The sequence below is a fragment of the Periophthalmus magnuspinnatus genome, chromosome 5 (assembly GCF_009829125.3).
Source record: "Periophthalmus magnuspinnatus isolate fPerMag1 chromosome 5, fPerMag1.2.pri, whole genome shotgun sequence".
Lineage (NCBI taxonomy): Eukaryota > Metazoa > Chordata > Actinopteri > Gobiiformes > Gobiidae > Periophthalmus > Periophthalmus magnuspinnatus.
In genome coordinates this window covers 20844102-20868510 of record NC_047130.1, presented here as the reverse complement: position 1 = coordinate 20868510, position 24409 = coordinate 20844102, and the positions used below count along the sequence as shown (strand labels likewise).

General features: G+C 37.3%; 1 protein-coding gene across 1 annotated transcript; it reads right to left on the bottom strand.

The window, feature by feature from the left end:
- Positions 1-4887: 4887 nt before the first annotated feature.
- Positions 4888-24360, bottom strand: eefsec (eukaryotic elongation factor, selenocysteine-tRNA-specific). Its single transcript, XM_033967023.2, has 7 exons — positions 23757-24360; positions 20691-20898; positions 20146-20242; positions 18981-19145; positions 16358-16981; positions 11174-11330; positions 4888-5725 (listed from the first exon to the last, which is right to left on the bottom strand). The coding sequence occupies exons 1-7, from the start codon at positions 24055-24057 to the stop codon at positions 5544-5546; spliced, it is 1734 nt and encodes a 577-aa protein (XP_033822914.1). The 5' UTR covers positions 24058-24360; the 3' UTR covers positions 4888-5543.
- Between the last annotated feature and the right edge of the window lie 49 nt (positions 24361-24409).

The following is a 24409-nucleotide window of genomic DNA, read 5'->3' as shown; positions in this document are numbered from 1 at the left end:
GGTATTTGAGGAGAAGTCATTCCCTACATTTTAAAAGTAAGTTTGTTGGATGTGGAATGTGGAAACAACTTCCAGAGACTGATCGCTGTTTCTTTGTCATGACTCAATATCAGATTTATAGAAGGGAGTACTGTAAGTGGGTGTGGCTAACCCATCCTAAACATGTTCTTACCTCACGGTTCAAAATTGTACATGCCCTTTAAAGTCCTGACCAAGCCCAAGATCTGGAGATGGGTCCCACTGCTCCTGACGGGTTGATCTAGCGGCATTGAAGGATGGGTCAAATGCAGAAGACAAATTTCCCTACAAAGACAGTAATAAGTATACCATAACATCACTTTACTAAACATAAATTACACTAATACTGGGTTAGAACACAGCCATAGAAGTACTTTAGAAGTAGAATATAGAAGTACCTTTACGCTAAAATAAAATATGAAATGAAACAATAGAGAAGCAATTTGTTTAAACTAGAACGAGAGAATAAGAATGCGTCAGCAAATACATCCCCACTGGTTAAACAGTTAATTAACTCTAGCCCATTATCAGACCGACGTCGTTAATTACTTTTTTCAGCCACATTTTGAAGCCTTTTCTCGCCCCTCTCCTTCTGTCAATTATCCAATCTCCCACAATGCATCACCAGCACATCCTCTTTTCTTCCTCTCTCTGCATTTTCGCGTTTCTTTTGCTTTCCATCGGCTGTTTGTTATCTCCCATCGATGGGTAAACATTCGGTAGCTCAAACTTTGACCCCCACGACCCCAGCGCGACCCCAGGAAAATGTAAGCATTGAAAAGGGACAGTGGTATTGAGGGAAGCTATCGGGAGGGGCTTATCTCAACAGCAACAGAGGAATATTACAGAGGTCTATGGGGATTCACATACCACATTTTAAAGCTTACACAGGCTGTTATCTGCGCAGGGGTTTTGGAGGGCTGTGCGGAGGTATTTTTTTAAAATAATGTATATATTGGTTGCCAGTTACTATATTTATTCAACTTCTTAAAGGTGTATTACATTTCCATGAAGACAAGATGTATGTGGGCCCTCCACCAAAAAAGTTACATAGTGAATCTTCAAATCTTAATATTAAAAGTTGGGTTACTTCTTTTTTGTAAAATGACACTGTGGATGAGACGGGTTAGGGACACGATGATGACATTCATCTGTGGGAGCTGGAATTGCACTGCCAACCTGTGGGTCAGTGGGTCTGACCGAACAACCAATGATGCTTATGTCGAGAGCGGGATTCGAACCACCAACCTTTGGATCAGTGGACAAACACTCCACCAACAGAGTTACTGTCGTTCCCCTAAATCTTCGGTACTTTCTTCTTTCACGGTTTAAAAATATACATAGTTTAGTCTTCCTCCATAATATTGACACAACAGGCGGAGTACATGTTCCATTGAAGCACTATTTCAAATTGGTAGAGAGTTCTGTCGACCCCTGCTGGCAACGCTATAGAATGGAGCATGTTGAAAATGCCTTTTAGCAGCATGGCTATTTCCAACGTGGAGCTAAGAAAGAGATTATCAGAAAAGAATCACATGGTTTCAATTGTTTACCCAGGTCATTTTAGTTAGTTCAGAAGCAGAGGTATGCTTTTGATGAAGGGAAAACATCTTATCAAATCTTGAGAGAAAGTAGATGTGAGAACACAAAACCATAATGTCCCATGTTGGTGTTTTCAGTGGACAAAGATCTTACAACTGTTTAAAAGCAGATTAGAGCAAATCCAGTGCAGTTAAGTCTGAAATAATCGCAGATACAACAGGATTAACACACTGTTTAAGCTCCACTGAGGGAAAAGGGACGAGGGGAACGTCCCAAGTGAGAATTGGAGACATAGGTGACAAAGCAGCACCACATGTCATTTTGGTTCATTGAGAAGATAGTTACAGATAGCTCCTGAGCTTTGGGATAATTTTTTCAAATCAACTATAAGGAAGTAAAATTCTCTAAAAAGACAGGATATTTTGTGCTTTTTATTGGACAATTTACCATCTATGACACTGATAAATGGGCCAACGCAAATTGTGTTTTGATGGCAATGTACAGTATTGTGTAGGCTCCAAATAAAGAAAAATGCATTAGAAATATTTATAATCAAATGTCACTTCACCAAAATGTGTTTAATTATTATATTTAATCAACTTACATCTATATATTTATATGGGACACAGTAAATTACAAGGCAGTTCTATGAAAATTCATTTTTCCATCCTCATAAAGTACCATCTACCGGTACTTATACTAGACTTACTACTACTTAACAAGATTTATATATAATAGGCTAATATAAATCAACATTTTGCACCAGTTTTCAGTAATTTGCACAAATAAGAAATAAGATATATTTATTGTATTTTTTTATGTATTTACTTTTTGTAACGTATATGTCAACAAAATGAATGTATTCAGGCAAACCATAGAGCTGTTTTGTTTTTTGTTTTTTTCAAATTGATATCTCTAAATATACCCTGCAGTTACTCAAGACGGTCTGCATAAAAAAATATAAGCCATATATAAGCCATTACCATGAAGAATGTACAAATAGCAGAAAATGTCCAGCTTGAATCTATTATATAACTAGAGTTTCTATTAAATGCCAAGCGAATACAAATTTCAAACCAAAATGGATGTAGTGGATTCAGCAGATGAGAAATTGGAGAGACACAGGAGTTAAAAAAAAACAGTGATTTTTCTCTGGTCTGCGTCTGGTTTTCTATAAGAGGAACGAGGAGAGATAAGGCTAAAAGGACTGTCACTCAGAGGGAACAATCCGCACAGTGTCCCCTCCTCCTCTTCCTCCTCCTCCTCCTCCTCCTCTGCTCCCGTCTGCTCCGAGTCTCTCCAATTTCCACAGATCGGAGCAGAGATAGAGAGGAGCAGGCTGACATCATCACAGACCCTCACTAAACAAAACACTGTTACAAGGCGGGCAGTTTATTAGGTTCGGAGATGTGCATTCACTGGCGATTATATAAAAAGTATCTCATTTTGTTTTATTACTTTTGGATTTTAGAACCTTGAAGTCATTTTTCTTTATTTTAAAATTTTGCTTATTTTTTTTTTTTAGATCAACATAACGGAAAAGGAGCAAAAGTGGCAGGTTAGCAACCACAGGGATGCCAGTTCAAACCTCACTATGGTGAAACCCGTTGTTGTTTCACCGGAACAGTGCAATTAAACACTGCCGCCCAAAAAGTAGCACAATAGCATGCTAGCTAGCTCATTGCGTCGCAAAGCAACAGTCACTTGTATTCAAAATCGAAAAACATAAAATAAACAACCTATTAAAATTCAAATTACTTAAAATAAAGACTACCCAAGTATTTTTATATGTAGAATTCAGTTTGTGGTGTTGTTTTAATCTTCAAAATTAGCATTCGTGTTAGCATTGAGACACAAACATCTCTCTTTCTAAACATAAAAGAGTCCTCCGGTGAAGTATTGTGTTTATTTGTATAGTTTTTAACATGTTGTCATTGAGATCTACCCTGCAGCTCCCTGTCCACTGCCTGATATTTAAAATTTATTCATTTTAGCATGACTTCGCAAAAATCTCATAGAGATACAACTGGACAGGAAGTAGTGACTCTAACAGTGAGGTTGCCGGGCGCTGTTGTGCACAGAGCTTATTCTTTGCCAGAGGCTCATTTACAGCCCATCCCTTTTTAAAGAATATGCTAGTAGTGGTCACATGTATATCAACACATACATTTAATGGTGCACTGTGGAACTTTCTGGTCTCATGGAGTTGTAACTGCTTTGCCTGGAGTAGTCCACAGTTAGGGATGTGCGATACTGATACTGTTATTAAAGGTGTCTGATTCATCTGTTATTAATGTTCATATCTTGATTTATGGACACAAAAGTGAAATAAAAATACGAACATTTTAAGACCAAAATGACAAGGCTCACTGCAGCAGTTAGAGAGAGAGGCGTGACAATTTTTCAATGTAAAGAGAATTAGAGCAAGAGTCAATGGAGCTGGAAGTGCGCCAATGATCACTTCCTGTGCGGCGCCTAACAGGTTAGCTATGTCCATTTATATATACAGTCTGTGGTTCCTACGCTGGTATCGGTTAAAATCAACTGCAGATATTTAAAGTCAAACTATTAATATTGGCATCAGAACCGAAAAGGCTGGATCAGTGCATCAGTATGGCATTAAACTTTTTTGTAATCTATCATTTATTCACCTACAGGCCAAATAAGTAGTTTGAAAAACATAGATTCAGTCTATTTTTTGAGGAGTAACTAAACTAAGGCCAGTGGACAGTTCTAAGATGTTACATATAAATAGTAGCATTGCTTTGACATATTAGTACAGTCTAACTCGATTATAGAGCAGTGCAGTAGTTCTCAGTCCACTGCAGGTTCTTGTTGAATACACAGCAAACAGCAGTGTGTGGACGAGACCAATGGATTCTGGACAGACATCAGAAAATCCCCTCGTCTGGACTTTTCATGTTTAAAGTCACAGTAATGGGACTGTGTTTGTGACGTAAATGAAGGTGCGAGGAATGCACTTTCACTGGGAGAATCTGATGAACATGTCAGGAACTTTCTGTTTACATATTTTTAGTTTGTTGCTATAGAATCGTGCTTAGTGACGATAACTTGTACATACGACAGGTTTTCATGTTTTATGTATTGTTTAAATTAGGCAAAATTTGTAAAAAAAAATAAAAAAATTAACAAAACAACAAAAAAGTAAAAAACACAACAATTGTCAAACCCAGGAAAAATTATTATTATTATTTTTTTTTGCTAAAATATTTACCAAATATCTTAGGTTACAGATTTACAGATTTCACTAAAATGCAGCTAACTTGTCATAAGCGCAACATAACCGAACTACACAAAAATATGTTCCCCAGGGTTCAGATTTGAATCACTTTTCAGTTACAAACCATGATTAAATGCTGCTTTATTTCACATTTGGCAACAAAGTAATGGAGGGCGATAAGGCAAACAAAAAAATCATATTGTGATTTAGCCTTGATCATCATAATTTTCTCATGATTCTTGTACACTTTGCATTGCTTTTCAGAGGTAACTAAAACCATCTTCTTCTTTTGCACGTTCCCACTTTACTATGATTGGTTAACGCCACCTGTCACTCACTCTGAACATGACAGACGGTGACCAACAGGAGGAGTGGGTGGAGAAAAGTCACTGTGTTTGAGCAAGCACGTGAAATTAACAGTAAGATCACTAAATTATTTTATTATTGTTACATCACCCATCAGACAATCTATGTTTTATAAAGAATGAAATGTATTAAATCATTAAACAGAACATTTTTACTTGACCAAAATGTAACATAAAGCTATTAAATGTTGATGTTGAATGTACTGAGGTGAATAGGAACATTGTACAAAAACTTAGACCATTTCATAAGCAGCGATTTTGTTTTTCACATTCTCAACATAAGATTTGCAGCCTATTTTCTTAATAAAACACATGAAATGCCCCTCACAACAATGCAAATCACCTATCATTATTATCAAGTTGTCAGATATCTATTGTCAGGACTGTACCATCTTCTTGTGGGGGTCGAACACGTAGCGTTTAAAGTTGAGGTGAATGGACACAGGCTGAGTGGACTCTGCTTTTGGCTCCTCTTCACTGGTTTGTCCTTTAGATCCAGATTTACCTTTCTTCTTTGAGGTGGAGTTCAGCAGCTGTTTCGTCTCTGGAAGCAGGCCCTCTAGAAGAACCAAGTACAGTTATATGTCATAAATAAATAACTAAAAACTTAACTAGATAAATATCTCACTAACTAATAAAAAACTTGTAAGGTGGGTGAAGTGGCTTGCCCAAGGACACAATGTCAATATTCAATACTGCCAACCTCAGCATCATGAAATCGCTTTCCTTATTCAGACGGTGGAATGTCTCTCCCAGCACTTTGCCCCATATTATGAATATCCCATTCTGTCTACAGGCCAAAAAATCTTTAATAAAATGTGATCTTAGTTATGAGGATCTGAGGACCTCTAACTAACAGGGATGAGATGATAAACAATAATACTGTTCATCGTGATAAAAAGGGTCGACAATAATCGTTTTTGTGATATTTCATACAATCTTGAGAGTTATCAGGAAAGATTATCGCCATTATACCTCCCGAATGTACAGAAAAAACATGACGTTCTCTTCTAGATCGTACATGCAGACCTCGGCCTCTGCTATGAAACTGTTAGATCCGCTCTTTCACTCTCCCCTTCGTTTCATTACAGGTGATGGATTGGAAACACATCACTGTTTTCTCTATGAAACAGTGGGTTGTTAGAAGAGAACAGAGCTGTATGAAATGTATCCATAAGTGGCAACTTTAAAAACTGCCAGAATACCTTCGTTTTACTTAAGACAAAGTACAAAACTATAACAGCTGTTTAAATATAGAACTAATTCATAATATTAAACTTTAATCATTACCATGATATACTCGTTAATTGTAACTATTTTGGCCATGGCGATCGTGATACCAAATTTCAATATCGTCCCATGCCTACTAACTCAATAAATAAATGTGTAAAAATTGTCTTTGAAAGTTGTGAACAAGCTTATAAACTCATCACCGTGAATAATTGCACTGCTTGGAATGTGTAAAAGTGAGGGATAAGTTTGGACTGTTTAAAATGACCTAACAATGATTAAAACAACATAAATAAATAAAAAGACAAAAACTGAAAAAAGAAAATACATTGCTGGCAAATGATAATGTATTAATTTGTTCTGATTAACAATGACATAACTTGTTTCGTAGGTCACTTTTTCAGTTATGTGGAGTGTGACATAACACTCCTTCACAGGTTAATCTCCTCATTGTTAGATCCTATCTGTGCTGTCATAAGACTATTGTTTCCTGTTATGTGTCTATTGATCAGAGATATGGACTGACCTCTGTTTTGTCTCATAATAGTCTAGGTTTACGGGTTATTCACAGTTAAGGACTGACAAAGGCAACTTCAAACATGAAAGAGTTTTTGTTTTATGACATCAGAAAAATACAATTACATTTATCAGTAAAGAAATTACAATTATTATTACTAAATGGCTTAGATCAGGGGTGCCAAACACATTTTCACCGAGGGCCACATCAGCAAAATGGCTGCTCTCAAAGGGTCAGATGTAAAATAAATCTACCTACTTTTTTATCTTGTTAATTCCCTGTTTCAGTATTTACTACTTATTCAAGTTACAAATATTGCATATGCGTTTGCCTAGATGTAAAAATATGGCTGTGTAACTGTGTCTCTCCTGAGTCCTCCTTTTAATTTACCTTGTTGAGGGCAACATAAAATGATGTGGACGGCCACATTTGGCCCGCGGGCCTTGAGTTTGACACATGTGGCTTAGATATTAATTCACAAGCGCTAAAACATTTATTCAACAATTTTACATTCAATATGAACATTTTATTATTTATTACAACTTTTTACAATCATCCAATTTTACCTTACAACTCTTTCAAGAAGCTACACAGGCTTTCAAATCTCATTTTATCAATTATTACAATCAGTTATCAGTTACTTTAGGAATTACTTTACAATCTTGTGTCAGCCGTCTTGGTATTTGAAATCATCATTTCAATTCTTAGACTACTCTAATACATTTGTTTTAAATGATAATTTATCATTTTGTTTTTACCTCAACCTTTTTCATCTATAACAAATACCAAAATGCCAATATTTGTTATATGTTTTCTCTCATTGGGTTAAGGGAATCCAGCCGCCATGTCCCACATGTTAGTGCCATGTGAACCATCTCACACTCTGAGGACTTCAGGGACAGGCCTCCTGCTGGTGCCCAGAGTCGGGACTAAACATGGGGAATCAGAGTTTCAGTTTTATGCAGCTAAAACCTGGAACAGTCTTGCTGAAGATGTGAGACAGGCCTCTACTTTGACCATGTTTAATTCCAGGCTCAAAACAGTTCTGTTTAGCTGTGCATATGACTGAAAGGTTTTTATTCAGCACTCCTCTCTTTTAATGTTCATTTTATGATGATTATTTGTGATTATTTATGTTTTGATTTGTTGTATTGTAATTTTAATGTCTTTCTTATTCTAATCTGTAAATGAGACATTGTCAGAACAAAAAATGGCTTTGGGACCAGTGTCCATACAAGGTCAAAACTTTACTGGAACACACACAATGGGTGAGTATAAGCACCATAGACTGTATGCATCTGTCTCCATCTTACTCACTTCTAAAACACATAAAAGGACATTTTATTCTGACTCAAGTCACAGCCCAGCCCTCCCTTTGCCTGTGTCCTGTATCAGCTCAGTCTCACTCTGCTACAGTACAGAACAGATCTGGATTGGTGCAAAATCTGCTCATTCACACAAGGCTGACGCTCAGTCTGACGTTTACCCTCCCACGGGCTCGCTCCTCGACCTCGGGATCAGGCTGTAGGACAGCTATGTGCTGTGAGAGCGGGGGAGATGAGACATAGCCTATGGCTCGCAAAAATGTGGCCTTAATTCGTCTAAAACACAAACGTCTGTGTTTATATTATTCAAAATCTTAAACATAAAGGTTTAACTCCAGTCTAGTTACCGGATCAAAGAAAACAGTTGCCGGATCCTGTTCCGGCTTGTTCCAGCTCAAATTATGCCCTGACGCTGTCTGACAGGGCTCACGTATGCGGCGCCTGTGTTCCTTGGTCTTATCTCCATAGTTACTGTGAGGGTTGTTTTGGTTAACGGCAGAAAAGCTCATCACGTTATCACCAATCTAAACCAAACCTGCATGTACCCGCACAACAGCAGTAAACAAATCATTACCACTGGCATTCCAGGGAAATGTACAGGAGCTTTCAAAGACAAGAGCTATTGTCAGAGGAGGGTGTAACTTTTAAATATTTACTGACATTTTACACAAGAAAATATATCAATGAATGAAGATTAATTTGCTGATTAACCTTTTCATCAATAGATTTTCCTTTTTAAATTCATAAAATTGTATTATGTAGACTCAAAATTTCTCTTTTATTGCATATTTAAATATTCACAAATTACTTTTAAATCTACCAAAATACTTAAAAATGGGATTTTTAACACATTCACACAGACTAGACAATTATGTGAATAGTTCAGCCAGTCCAGAGTACAATTCAATTACACTTTAACTCCAACAGATAGCTTGATGTCTCTCTCAGCTCTTCATCCCATTTCATACATGTTCCAACAGGCAAATTAAAAAAGGGGTAAATAATGCAGTGTTCTTAGGCAAGACACTTCACCTGCCTTACAAAGATTCTCAGTGTCGCGTCCACCTGTATGCCCCAGGTCAGCTGTGGCTACAATAGGAGCTTATCACCAGAGTGTGTGGAGTAAATGAATAATGCAACATAAATTGCATTGAGTGTCCAAAAACCATATGTAGCTCTATCTATTTTCATTATTGCTGCAACAAAACTAGGGCCTGATTTGGATTTTTTGGGGAGATACTGATGTAAGGGTCTGTAGTGCCGATAGCCAATATAACAGCCGATATGTTTAGCAGTGATGTAATAATAAATTGTTCATCTTCAAATGATTATTTTAAGTTGAGTTTATTTGGGTTATTCTGTCTTTTACAGTTATTTTAAAGGTAGGTATAGCTAAGGTAATGGTATTTTTGTACGACACTCTTTTCAGTGGACTAGCCTTGCCCTTTGAACTAAACTTCCTGATTGGAGTGCTTATTGTTACGTCCTTATTCTCTATAAAACTTTGAGACTTTTTAACTTTGACACCCACATCCTCTTTCAACACTCACTCGTCTGATATTATGAACTCTCTGGTAGTGTTAAGTCCAAAACATCGGCCTGTTGAATGTAAAGAGAGGATGTAGGTTATGTTTCGTGATGTTTTTGTTTTCTCGTCCCTCCTGGTGCGGAGCGGTGGGTTTGGAGCAACAGAAGGTAAAATAAACAGCGCAGACTTCCCCCGGAACGAGAGCCATTCCCTGAGGAATCCTGAGAATGTGGACCAGGAGCTCGGACCTAATCTGACCACATCCTGAACACTGTACAAGAGAGAGAGGGAGAGAAGGAGAGAGAGAGAGGAAGATAGGGAGAGAAGGAGAGAGAGGGAAAAGGGGAGAAGAGAAAAACAGTGAGGGAGCGGGAGGGAACAAACAGAGAAGGGAAAGAGGTTGGCAGGGTGAGAGCAGGAGAGAGAAGGGAGAGAAGGAGAGAGGGAGACAGAGAGAGGGGTGAGAGAGGAAGGAAGGGTTGTGTTTTAGTTTTTTCTCCGAGTGATGCAGAAAATAGGGCGCTACTGTGAATAGGATGAAGGGGTGAGAGAAAAACAGAGAGAAGGAGGGAGAGAGAGAAATCGATGTACAGAGCAAAGAGATAACTCTCTGTATTTGTGCTTCAGCTAGAGGTCAAAGGAAGCCGGATGCCCTTCCACATAAAATAGTTTTAATAATGTGACTCAGCAGTGCACTTTATGGGGTTAATTGCATGAGTGTTATTATCATTAACCACTACAGTTCATAGATTCTCTTCAACCAACACCAAACTACACACTCTCCTGCTCACACATGTTGGGTTTTCATCCTTTTTAGGGAATTTACATTGACTTCCACTACTTGTAATCTTAACCTATTTTTACGCATATCCGAACTTTAAACCATGTTGTTGATCTAATAATAAACGTTTCATGTCATCGGGACCTTATATTTGTCCTCTTTAAAAAATTCAGGACCCCATGATGTGAGTGTGTACACCACAGACTGTATAAAGAAGTGAACTAAGGGAGGGTGACATCACCCCCAGCGGTCGGCTCCAGTCAAGTGAAGCTCATCAAGGCTAGAGCAGTTATAGGGGTGAATCTGATGATTTCATAGCATCATAAAGAGCCAATCAGAAGCGAGGCTGCTGAAGGTAACATCCCTTCCCATCCGCACACGCTGGTTTAGCAGGGAGCGGGCGCTTAGCAACGCTGTCAATCAAATCTGTTGCTAATGCTAGCAGGAACAACCTCGGGGAAAAAAAAGCCTGATTTGTCTATCAAAGTTCATATCTTGATCTTACGGAAAAAATAACAAAAAATAAAAATATCAGGATCATGCAGAACGGGTAAATACGAACATTTTAAGGTCAGAATGACGAGCCTGACAGCAGCAGTTAGGTTAAGTGAATTGTCTGTGTTTACCTTGTATTCTGATCTTGAACTTTCCACTTTGCCCAAAGCCGCCCTCGATGACTCCGGTCTCTCCAGTCGACAGTGTGACCTTTAACCCCACGAACAGCTGCAGGTTCGTCTCTTTCTTAAACAGGCTGCGGCCAATCACGGTGTAGTCATCTGTGACCTGAGTCCACATGGGCAGATGAAGCATTATTAGATTTACAGTTATCTACAAGTGGATTAGCCCATGATAAATAAATACAAGTCGTAACAATAAACAAGATTTGGAAAAAGCTAATATTATGTTGATAAGATAATAAACAAATTGAGTCATTGTGTAAAATAAGGGACCTCTGCCAATTAGCTCAGCCATTTTAAACCAAGGTAACACAGAATATACAGAGAACTCATGTCTGGCTTGATCACGGTTTGCCTATAATTGTTTTTTTCAAACTAACATAAAACACGGCAGGCAGCACAGACATTGGGGCAGTGGATGGCATAGTAGATCTATCAAACAGCATTTTGATGGCTTTTCACGTACTTAAATTAATAACTATTTCTTCTTATATGACCTGAAAGCTCAAAAACAGATTTAATACAGATTTTTTTTTCCTTTTGAGTACTTAATGTGTGTTAATGTTTAGCAACAAGAACCAATATGGTGGTAGGTGGTGTTTTTGTCATGTGTCAAACGATTAAATTAAAAAAAATAAATAAATAAGTGTAATACTTTCTTAAAACACTAAAAGTAGAGCCTTTAAACCATTATTTTAGTTATCAAACCTGCAAAAAATTTCAGCTGTGTTACATAAAAAAGTTTAGCTTATCCAGATAAACAACAACAAAAAAAGAATATGAAAACAATAACAATGCCGATACAGATATACAGAGATATATAACAGTTTCAGATATAAAGATTCTAGCGATGGACAGATATTAGGAGTGTTTGGCATATTGGCAATTTATTTTATTTATTTATCTTTATTCATACAGGGGAACCCAATGAGAGCAATGAGGGCTCTCTTTTTCACTTGGCGCTCTGTCAGTATAAACAAATTAAAAACACACGCATGTGTGTGTATGAAAGTTTTTTACTTATAGTCTATGAATGAAGTTTTAGTCAATTTAAATAACAGGATATGGGGAAGATTATCAAAATAGCCCTTACAAAATATCAGTCCAAAAATATCGGAAGACATCATCGGCCATATTGGTCTATCACTATGTAACGGAACAAATCCTTCCTATACTCAGACTTGTGGGGGTGGAGGGAGTGGGACAGGGCAGCATATTCTTTAATTTTTTTGGAGAGTATTAAATTTAATAGTTTTATTTGTGATTTGTTATTGTATTTGAATAATATAACTTGAAGCACCTGTCTATTTATGTTAACAATGCTTGAATACTAAAATGAAACTTAAATAAAATAAAAGAAAAACTTCAGAGCACAAACACTGACTCCCTGTTCAGAGCTGCAGATATATTTAGACGAGACAATAATTCATATTTCTCCTCTTTTATGTGAGACCTCGTGCACTTCAGCTCTGTCTGTGTCACGTTCTTTTAGCGCTGTCGCCTGCCTGTCTCTCAACTGTCTTTCAACCTCCTGCACATTTTATGCCACATTTGTTTGTATTTCTTGCTTATCATCCATCGCTAACCCGCTGCTAATCTGATAACAGTCAGGGCACCGCTCTGTCTCCTAGTCACCCGCGTCTCCATTCATGCCTGAACATTTGACCCGGGTTGAGACCGTGACTATTCTGCAGCTATAGACACAAATACGGAGGTTTACACTCGGCTGACGAACATCTGAACAATGCTAGTTATGTGTCTGCTTTAGCTTCAGGAATCCTCAGAACACAAGCATCGCGTTCTGGTGGAGGCATCACATGACCAGTTTATGACCCCAGCAGTCTTAGCTGTCACCGGCCCCAGGCGCTAATGGCAGGAAGCTAGCTAACACAGTTCACCTTTAGCCTGACACTGACCCCACACGGTGCAAACTCATGCTATGCTGTACCAGGGACATGTATGTTATTATTTTGGTTTGTGGGAGTTGGGGCGTGGTGATGTGGTGATACAAATCAAGTAAAGATCTCATCCCTGAGATGATCTGTGACTTATCATTATTTCATGAGTCACTGTTTCTCCATTTAAAGGCCCTGTGCTCTAGGACTGTGCAAAAATATCAAAACATCGATATAGTGATACTAAATTTGGTGATACAGTATCATTATCATGGGTATTCTTGTATCTTTTAGTAAAAAATGTTGTGACAGTGCTACTGTTTGATTGTTTATTTAGTGGAAGGAATCATGTTTATGTAATACATTTGACATATTCACTGTTTTAATAATATAATTTATAATGTGTGTATTTCATATTAGGCTTGTACAGGTAGTGGTTTAACAAAAAAAATCTGCTGTTAAAATGGATGCAGTTCTTAAAAACTGTGATACCATGTGCTACATATCGATGATCACATATGGCCATATCATGATATTCTCTTATCATGAGCCCTGTAATGCATCTAATCATCAGGGACCCTGTGAAATATGTCTTTCCCCAGTATAGATCTATTGTATAAGCAGCTCTTGAGGTCAAAGTAAGTCTGCTGTGTGCTGTCTGCATCTAATTAATCATGAAATGTGCGTTATCATGGTTGTTTACTTTAACGTTTCAGCAAAGCTCCACTCTGCGCCACACCGCTGCAAACTATTTAAAATGAACTAGTTCTGTTTTTCAAGTTTTTAAGACAATAAAAATCAGGTACAGCACACTTAATACACTCACTAAGAAAATTCCATCAAATTTATGCAGTTGCCTGAATTTCACTATATAAAGTACAGTGGGAACTTTAAAACCCTTTACACCGATTTCCACTTTTAGAATTAACAGAAACTATAATTAAGAATTTTTAAAAGTTTATTAAAGCTAGTGGTAAAATACAGGCTGCAGAGTTGCCATTTTTTTCACCGTAGAAACATTAAAAGTAAACAGCATTGTAAATTTAAGTAGGCCACGAGTTGTAAGAAGACCCATGAGACTGGAACTCTCGAGACAGTGTGAGTATTGTCCATTCTGTTGTAGGGAGTATTATACCTCTGTTGATGTAGATCAGATTAAATAAAGCCTGAGCTGATACAGACAATGTTCCCTCACATTTCTCTTATTGGTTGCCCTCTGCCTCTGAGGATGTGACAGCTGGATTTAACCAATCACAGCCAAGAGTGAATTTTGATATTTGTTTTTTACGTCGTCCACCCTGACTTGTAGAACAGTGTTAAGGGAGCATTTATTTCTCTTCTAAAACAATCTGTGGTCGACATTTTCTGTAATTTTATTTAAATTTTTGATGCTGTCATGCTGACACATCCCTGATAAATTCTCCCATTCTTAAATATGATACAAATAAGTTGCTTTTCACTTTCATTTGAGTAAATATTTATGAGTACGTTTAAGGAAGGAAGTTTTCTGAAAGAAAAGCACTTTAGGAGAGGATATTTTCAGAATTATATGGGTTAACAAACATATAGCAAGTTTTAGGGTAACTTTCAACCTTACCCTTATTTTTTTTATGATAAAATAAGTGCATTTTTTCTGCTGTTGTTAAGGTAGTTATAATAGTTCAAAGGCCATTTACACTGAAGTCAAAACACAAAGTGTGTTCCTCACTATTCCTAAGCGCAGTGATTTTGAAAAGCAGATCAGATAAAGGTTTAAGGTACGACCAAAACCAAAACATAAATCAGGAAGAATTAGAGACATACTGAGGTGACTGTGGGCACAGGTAAAGTAACTCGATACTCCTACATAAGTACTTTAATGTGTGGATACTACCTTAAGGCATTACGTGAATCTATTGAAATTACTTTTATATGTGACTGTAATTAATCTTGAAGCCCTACTAAAGAGTATTATTAGAAATTACAAATAAGTAGCATTAGTCAAAATCGTATATTGTGGTAGTGGTGTACTCGCAGATCATAGACATTGTTGGTAAATTATAAATATCTATGAAATGTAAATAAGTACATTTGCTGATGACAGTTAGAATTACACCTGATTTAGCAGACACAGGCTCCTGGTTTAAAACATATTTTGCATACTTCCTCCCCTTGTATTATATGTGAGTATTCCTGTGGCAGTCAGGTGTGACCAAACAGCGCCAACCCCTGTCCAGGAGACAGGATGGTGGCGTCAGGGGGGCCACCCACGCACCAAGGCACCCTGCAGCCACACACCCACTCTCACACACACACACACGCATCAAACCGTCTCATCATGATTGGCTCCTCTGTACGGTGAGCTTGTGATGCTGCCTGTTTGTGAGTACATGTGTTTATAAAAACACAATAGGGGCACTGTCTGCGGCACGCTCCGACTGCTACCAGAAATGAGAAACATCCAGAGAAGAAGAACAAACGAATGCGAGGCAATGAGACGTCTACAGGTCACCACCGGGGGAGTCATTACAAGAGCAGCAATTAGCATGTGATTTTTTTTCCAATACCGCACTGTTATCCATCAACTTTAGGTAAAAACCTTATATCGTAACAATGGTTTTCTGTTTTTGTTCTTCAAAATTCAAATTGCTGAAACAACATATTATAAAAAACAAAAAATTAAGCAACATTTTTAAGAGAAGAAAGAAGAATTACTACAAGAATCAGACGCATGTATGTAGAAGTCCAAAACTAAAGAGTTGTAGCCGGTTTTATATACAGTAAGACTCCACGGAGACGGGATATTTATTTTTCATTACAAAAAACAATGCTGCCTTAAAGATTTGCAAATTCCTACCATTTCAAACATTATTTTGATCAATTTGTGAATAATCTTGCATCCTTAATCCCAATTAGGGGTGTAATCCCAATAATTTAAATTCCAATAGAAATCACAACTGTTCAAACAAGTATTCACACAGAGAGGTTGGTTCTTAAAATGAACAGAATGAGCAGATTACTCAAGCCCAAAGTGCAGGTGCTTATGATCGTATTCAAGAAAAAAAGACACACTACTTACTGCAAATAATAGTTTTTACTAAAGTATGTTTTTTTGTAATCCTTGGGTTTAATAATGACAATAGGTCCATTAATTCAATGATTATTATTTGTCATTTTCCCAATGACAATATTTTATTAGAACGGCGGTTCACTGTTCATTATTCTTAAATTTGGAGAAACAAAATGTGGTCTGACTTACCCGCTCCACTTGCCCCTCCTTCTGTTTGGTCTTGTAGATCCGGAGTTTGGGGAGTCCTGTTTCTATGTAGTTTTTATCCTCAAATCCCTGCAGAAGTTGCCCCTGGAAGGCCAAACGACACGCGTTGGCATGAATGTCCGTGTCCAGCTTTGAACCAATCACGAGGCAGAGAGAGGGACATGTGACCGGCCTCTCAAACTCCAACAGCGCCCACTGCTCGGGATCGCTCCCAGTGCTGCCCTCTGCTGGACTAATTAAATATTCATCTTGATAGAAATACTCTCTATCAAAATTAAAAGGGGATTCTAGTGAATTTTTCTGTGGAGAATTTGAGCTTGTTGATCCTGGTGGCAGCCCGAAGAATGACACTTTTGCCATAACAGTTTCGTGTCCAACGGTGATGTGAAATTTGGCACGGGTGGACAGGGCACCTTTGAAATAGCCAATCTTATGGACGGTGATGACGGCAGCGTAAAGCATGCGGAGGGACCCAGGGGTGCAAATGACGCCCCGCTCTAGGAGTTTAGGGTCAAACTGGGTCACACACACACCCACGCGGTCACCCTGCATTGCCGTGGAGGCGGGTTTACGGAACATCTGGATGGACTTCACCTTCTTGGTTACCTGAAACAAACAAGACATACAACAACATCAACAACAAACATCTTGAAATTTCAAGGTGCACTGTGAAACTTTTTTGCTACTGGATCTGCCACCTGCTTGTCTCCATGTCTTTGCAGTACCTGAAATGTTCCACAGTGTGACAGTAATTTGATGTATCTTGCATTTATTTACAGGTACTTTGACTGCTGAACAGAATCTTGAAAAACATGCATTCTTTCAACGAGAGGACACGTGTCTCCAGAGATGTAACCTGTAACTTGGCCAAGTAGCACCACCTGTTTGTGTCCATGGAGATTATTATGCTTAATGCCATCCTCTGAAACATCCTAGGTAAAGAAAAGCATCTCCATAGAGCAGGTGGCACTCACAAGAAAAGTTAGATAGAACACCTTTACACAATCTTATGCAATACTGACATCGTCATGGTTTTAATCATGTTTTAATGATGTTCCCTCATCAAAAAAATACATTGTTTCATTCATTCATGTTTGATAAATCCTGCTCCTTTTGTCCCTATTATGAGCAAAACACACCCCAACTTCAGAAATCACCCTCACCACTAAAATTTCCAACCTTGATGTTAGCAATTTTTGTGATATATTTCTGAACAAAATAAGAAAAATGACTATATTGAAACTATGCTATGCAACTGACACAATAACCCTAAACCCTAAAAAATTTTAAATCCATAATATTATTCAAAAACTGCAATAAATAAATACCAGAATGAAACACTTTTTTTTAGTGAGTTTGTATCTATTTTAGTCAACTCTCTATAGCTCAAACCTTATCTTACGTACTACAGAAATATAACAAAAACTCCTCCATTAGCACAAAAATAAATATTAACCCCCAAAAATGACTGTTTCATGCAAAGGATTAGTTGACATAATTATTATTATTGGGATAGGCCTATTAGCAGCTATTATTTTAGTCTGATAAAAAACTACAAATAAATTATGTAACAAACCCACACACACACTCAATGATAATATCTACTATTGTAGTACTATAATCAATCACTCAATCAAATGCTTCTCATAGACAATACTCGACAACATAAAGCAAGCCAAAGTGCTTCACAATCTCACCACATAACTAGTTTAGTAAAGTAAGATACAAAGAATCCATAAAACCATTACACAACTGACATTCAAAATTACAAGTTATTTGCGTAAAAGTCTGTTACCTTTATCCCTGACGTATGGTGCCACCCAGAGGACATATTTGGAACTGCATCTTCTCAGCCTCTCCAAACCCCCTCCATCTGTTCTTGATTAGCCTCCTCTGCTCTGTCCACCGACCCTGAGCCTTTTACATTAAACTGACACATCCTCGAACCCTCTCACCATCCCACTTCCTCCCAACATCCGAAAACTCAACGTCCTTATACAAATATATTCAGGAATGGTACAAGTGTGTATATAAAAGTGTAAATATAAAGGTTATGACCATTCTGTGAAGCTACTGCTGCAGTATAGGTAAGGGTTATATATATATAGGGCTCATAGATTTTTGTATAATATCGACATGAAATATTTATTTTTTGCAGATTTAATTTAATTTGAAAAAAGCTTCAGATCATTACCATTTAAGAAAGACAAATTAATCCAACATTAGAAAAACATGGGAATTATTATTAACCTGGGATTAAAGTTACAAAATTCGGAAATCTTAGGATATTCAAAGTGGAAAATGCCTAAATTGATGCGATAGACTTTCAGATATTTGTATGTTTTTTGTTTGTTGATTTTTGTTTTGTATTCTTTTGAGTAGTTGTTTTGTATGTTTCATTACTAATACAGTGTACAAGAACAGTAAAGGTGATGTCAGTCAAGTGCTTGCCCAAAGATACAATGACAGTATGCACCAGTGGGAGTCAAACCACCAATCTTCCAATCACTCTATCAACTGCCCTACAGCTGTATTTGTGTTTGGATAAATATATTGGGATAATAAATCTTGTCACGCAAATCTCAAATTTAAAAACAGCAGATACCTTGAGTGCTGGGATCTCCACAGTGTCATTGATGGCCAGCGCCCCCTGCAGGATGGTGCCGGTCATGACGGTGCCCTGTCCACGGATGGAGAAACAGTGGTCTACAGCCATCAGGAGGTCTCCACCCGGGTCTCTCTGAGGGAGGTAGGTCTGCTTCTTCAACAGCTGAGGCACCACAAACACAATACCATTAATACATGCATAATTTTATTAAAACCACAACAGCAAGAACTTCCACACCACAGAATAACAGGTTACAGTGATTACAGAATGCTTTGAAAGTTAAAGGTCCCATATTACTCTATTTTCTGATCTATGTTATAATGTTGTTTCCTTCTCATAAACACACCTGGAGTTGTGTTTTGTTTCATTCACACATTTAGGCTGAATTCCTCTCTCTGCTCCACCTTGTGATGTCATGTGGTAATACAGGAAGTGCTCCACTGTGTTTGTAAACTCCATACACCTTCACTATAATCATTTAGATGATTTCAGCCCTAGAATTACTAATGTCTACTGAACTAAAGGTAAAAGGTAGAGGTTAACTTGAAAACTACCCCTTTGTGACATCACAAGGTAGAACAGAGCATTTTGAGCTTTGGAGATGTAGACAGACTAATAATAAAGGGTTACTCAAACAAGTGTGAATGAAACAAAATACAACTGCAGGTGTGTTTTTGAGGAGGTAACAACATTGGCTTAAAACTCACATGCAGCAATTTTGTGTAATATAGAACTTTAAAACTCTTGGAAACAGATATAAGGCTTCACTACTGCTTAACTTTTAAAATACTCTTCTTACAAAATGGTGGCATATATAGTCAGGTTCAGTGACACAAATGCTGTTAATTGTGTATCTTATTTCAATTAGAAAGTATGTAATCAGAACTCAAAGAACTGAGAAATGTATTTTTATAATAACATGGTCATACAGTATTCCTCATAACAGTACATTGCAATTGCTTTTGGTATTATTAGATTATAGAGATTTTTTCCCTGGGGTTATTTTCTAGGTATTTTTAAGTTGTTGCTTTAGGAATTTGCAATTTGCAATTTGCAAATACCATAAAAGCTAAATTTGACAACAGTACACTGGTCATGTTCTTTCATCAGATAAGCTCTTCAGTCTTTAGTTACAGACTGGTGCACTTTTGAAGGCCTTTACCTGTATTAATTCTGACACTCCCTGTGGCTCCTCTGTGTCCGGAGCCTCTGGACCTCCGGGCTTCGCTGCTACGGCAATCACGGGACAGTCTTTAAATCTGGGGAAAAAAATGTTATATTTTATGGTTCCATTTGAAGGTTTCAATTTATGCTAAGATGACTTTTTAAACTTTTAAAAGATAATAGATAATGTTGTTCCTAATCAATCTCATTGTTGAGTTTTGTTTCATTCACACACATTTGACAAACATTTTAAGACCAAAATGACAAGGCTCAGTGTAACAGTCACAAAGAGAGGGGTGACAATGTTTTAATATAAAGTGAATTGGAGCCAGAGTCAATGGACCCAGAAGTGGGCCCATGATCAGTTCCTAGTTGGAACACAGTGGCTAGCAGGTTAGCTATGTCCATTTATATATATAGCCTATATTTTTAGCTTAAATCCAACTCCTTTCCAACTTCATCTGAATTGTTGCACCTCCTGTGGGCATTATGCTTATAGAAATTTTTTTCTAATAATCAGCATTACCAACAGAACTTCCAGACCTTGTGTTCTCCAGTGTCTTGTGCAGCCGCTTGGTCATCTTCTCTACAGCGCTCTGCCTCTTGTTTTCGGGGAGCAGGTCGGTCTTGTTGAGGATGACGATCATTCGCTGACAGGTGAGCTCCCCGATCAGGAGGCACTCTGCGGTCTGAGTCTGAACGCCCTTCACCACATCCACCACCAGCATCATCAGGTCAATGATCTGAGCTCCTGACACACAACACATACAAGAATATCATGATTATAAAAATACCTTACACAAATCATTAGAAAATCATTATTGCTCCACATAGAACATTTTTTATATTTATTCCCATATTAGTTATTAGCTAGTTATTATCTAACACAGATAGAGCAAAATTCTGTGTAAAATGGACATTTAACTGAAAACTTGAGGAGAAAAAACTGCATTTTAACAAACGGGACCAAAATTCAAAAACATAAACACAAAATAGTAGTGTTTTATTTATTGAATGTTGGATCGACGAGCATACAGGATTGTTTTAATAGACTCTAAAGCACTTTGTCTTACTTCTTTTTGTATGACAAGTGCTTTATAACGTTTATATAAGTGCTTTATAAATAACGTTTATAAATAAAGTTTGATTGATGGATTAATTGACTGCTTTTATTGGATTGTTGTATGTTAAGGGCAGTTCGAAATCATCAACTGGAATTGGAAAAATTGCAGAAATCATTTGCAATACTGTGCAATAATGAGTCATGACCTAACTAAACATGTAACATGTGCTAACAGCAAGAGACATTGAGGCGTCACATGGCTGGTGTAAAAAAACTCCAGTTTCCAAAAGGAAAAACAAACAGGAACAGACAGAGTTCTCCAAAGAAAACAATCAAACAAGAACAAGAACTAAAGCAGCGGTCCACTGCGGCACTGGGACTGAAGGAGCCTACAGGACCAGAGGCTGTAACCAGATCTGCTCTGGGTCCTGGGTCCTTCTTTTGGCTGCGCCTCTTTCCTGAGCTCCTCATTTGGGAGTCAAGAGGAAGTTTAAAACAAACTCTGATCCACACACTCTCCTTCCTGCTTAATCCACAGCATGTGCCACCTCCAGAGTAGGACTTACATACAGACTTAAGGAATTTACTGAAAATATATAGTGCTATGTCATCAGTTGCAAAAATAAAACAAAACAAAAAAACAACTTGTCTGAGTTGTTGTTAAATTACCATTTTTTAACATCTTCATCACACTCTCTGATTGATTAGGTACAGCATTAGGTGCCTATATTGTTTGTTCATTTTGTAAAATAGATTTTTTATTTCTCTTTTTTCCTCTAAAATGTATGGGACTCAGGAGTTTTTCTCATCATTTCCATAATTCAATACAAACTTTTGCGTAATAGTTAAAACCTCCTAAGACCCGAGCTCTTGCATGACATGCTTTATTCATTTCTCTTTGTTATTTAGGCTGATTGGGACCTGATGAGTGTAAAAGTTTCTGAGAAAAGTGATGTCCTCATATGTGGACATTTTAATAATTTTGACAAAACATTAATAATGATTTGCAAAAACTATTTATTTAAGTGCCTGAACACAGCAACATTTGTCCTGAGTGTAAAAACAGAATGAGAAACAATAATTGTGCCTCTTGGAACAATGTGGCTCATGTGAACTGCTGCTTACAGGTGCAGGAAGACATATGCCTTTACAAAAAAATAAAAAATAAATACAATTTTATATATATATATATATATATATATATATATATATATATATATATATATATATATATATATTTATATATTTATATATTTATATATTTATATTTATTTATTTATTATTTATTTATTTTTTCTGAATATCTAAACTCTAAATTTAACATTTTTGCTGTTCTTTTTCTTCTAAAACAACCCAAAATGTGTTGTCAACATATGTGGACGCCAGGTCCTAAGAGATTAATGGTAAAACAACTGTCTTTAGGAATACAAAACACCTATTATAGAGCAGTGTCTTATCAAGCCTGATGCCATAGAGAACAGTGCCCTCTGTTGGATATGTCAAAAAAGACATCGCTTGTCTCAAACAATAAAAACGATTTAGAGTTGTAATCTTAATTCCATATTCATGACAGAAATACAAATTAATTGGAGTGTTTTAGTAATTAAATTAAGACATCACACTCTTCAATTACATGGGCACATGAGCACTCCGGCACTCCCTTGATACTTAACAGAGTATAGAAGTCTTTATAGAGTCTTTAAAAATATATGAGATGGGAGAGCTGCAGAATATAAAATGAGAGCTTAAGCAGGTTTGAATGAAGCTAATTAATTGAAGCCATCACTGTGAGCTAGATGAACAGAGCCCTGGGATAGTGATCAAATATCCAAGCTTTATGTATGCTGTGTTTACCCCTGTGGAAGGACACCTGGTGCCACTGCTTAAGAGTTTAATCACTGGAAATTGATATTGACCGCACGGGTAAATAAGAATTATATATGAGTTACAGGCAGGGAGGCTTTAATTACTGAGACTATGGTGGCACAGACAATCCTTATTACAATTACAATTTTTGGAGTATAAATGTCACTACTGCTCAATAAAATACTGAGGATTAAATATGATTACCTCAATATTGTAAAAAAATAAAAACATTTTCACCTTCCCCCTTACTTAAGATTATTAATTTAACCCCTAAAGCCATATATTTAGGGTTAAAAAATGTCATATAGCAATTTTGTAATTGTAATATCTCTTCTTTTACTTTTCTAAAGTTATATAATTTTGAGGTAACAAGCACCTTTGATTTGGCCAACACCTAGGTCCTTCCAACCTAGACTAGACAATTTGTGTTTTTTTCATACTCAGATGTTTCCTATTAATAATTCCTATTATTGTATTTTGCCATGAAATTCAAAAGGAAAATTTACTAATGCTGAACCTGATCATTTCTATCAGTGACTAGACCCAAGAACTCACTGTATTTCAACAAAGATCTGCATTTTAAAAATGAACATTTCACATCTGTATTTTATATTACTGGTCTATAAAACTTTGTAATGTAATCTGAAACCCCACATATGAGCTTTTAAACCTTCACTCACCTCCAATGATAGTCCTAATAAGGGAGGCGTGCCCGGGACAGTCCACTAGGGTGAACTGGAGGCTGTCGTACTGCTCCCCGGCGCTCTCCTTCAGGTGATCTGGGAGCTCAACCGTGAAGGAGGAGAATCCCAGGTCCAGGGTGATACCTCTCTCCTTGGACTGCGGGTTCTTATCAAAAGCAGCGGTGGATGCGGTGCTACTCAGAGCCCTAGCCAGGGAAGTCTTTCCACTGTCAACATGCCCAAGCACTCCCACGTTGAAATTTAAGGTTTTGGTGCGGTGCTCTGACTGGTCCGACATTTTCAAATCAGTTTAAGGCGACTATGAAAGATTTTTGCTTTATTTTATGTTGAGGTGGACATTGAACTCCACTCCAAATGATTGCCTATGGTGACAGCTTGCTAACTTTGGATATTTCAATCGTTAAAATGTCTAATCAGCGTCATCATTAAGTTATAATTACAGTTTTAGTGTCGCATCCAATTGTTCTATAAATCTAGATGTTGGTACACTTAGTTTTCTGTAAAAAATACGGTATAGTTTACTCACTGATAAGTTTCTGGCAGTTTCTACTAGCATGAGAAAAGCAAGACACATGCGGAAGTGAATATATACATGGGCGGGGATTAGAGCTTGATTGACGCATGTTTCA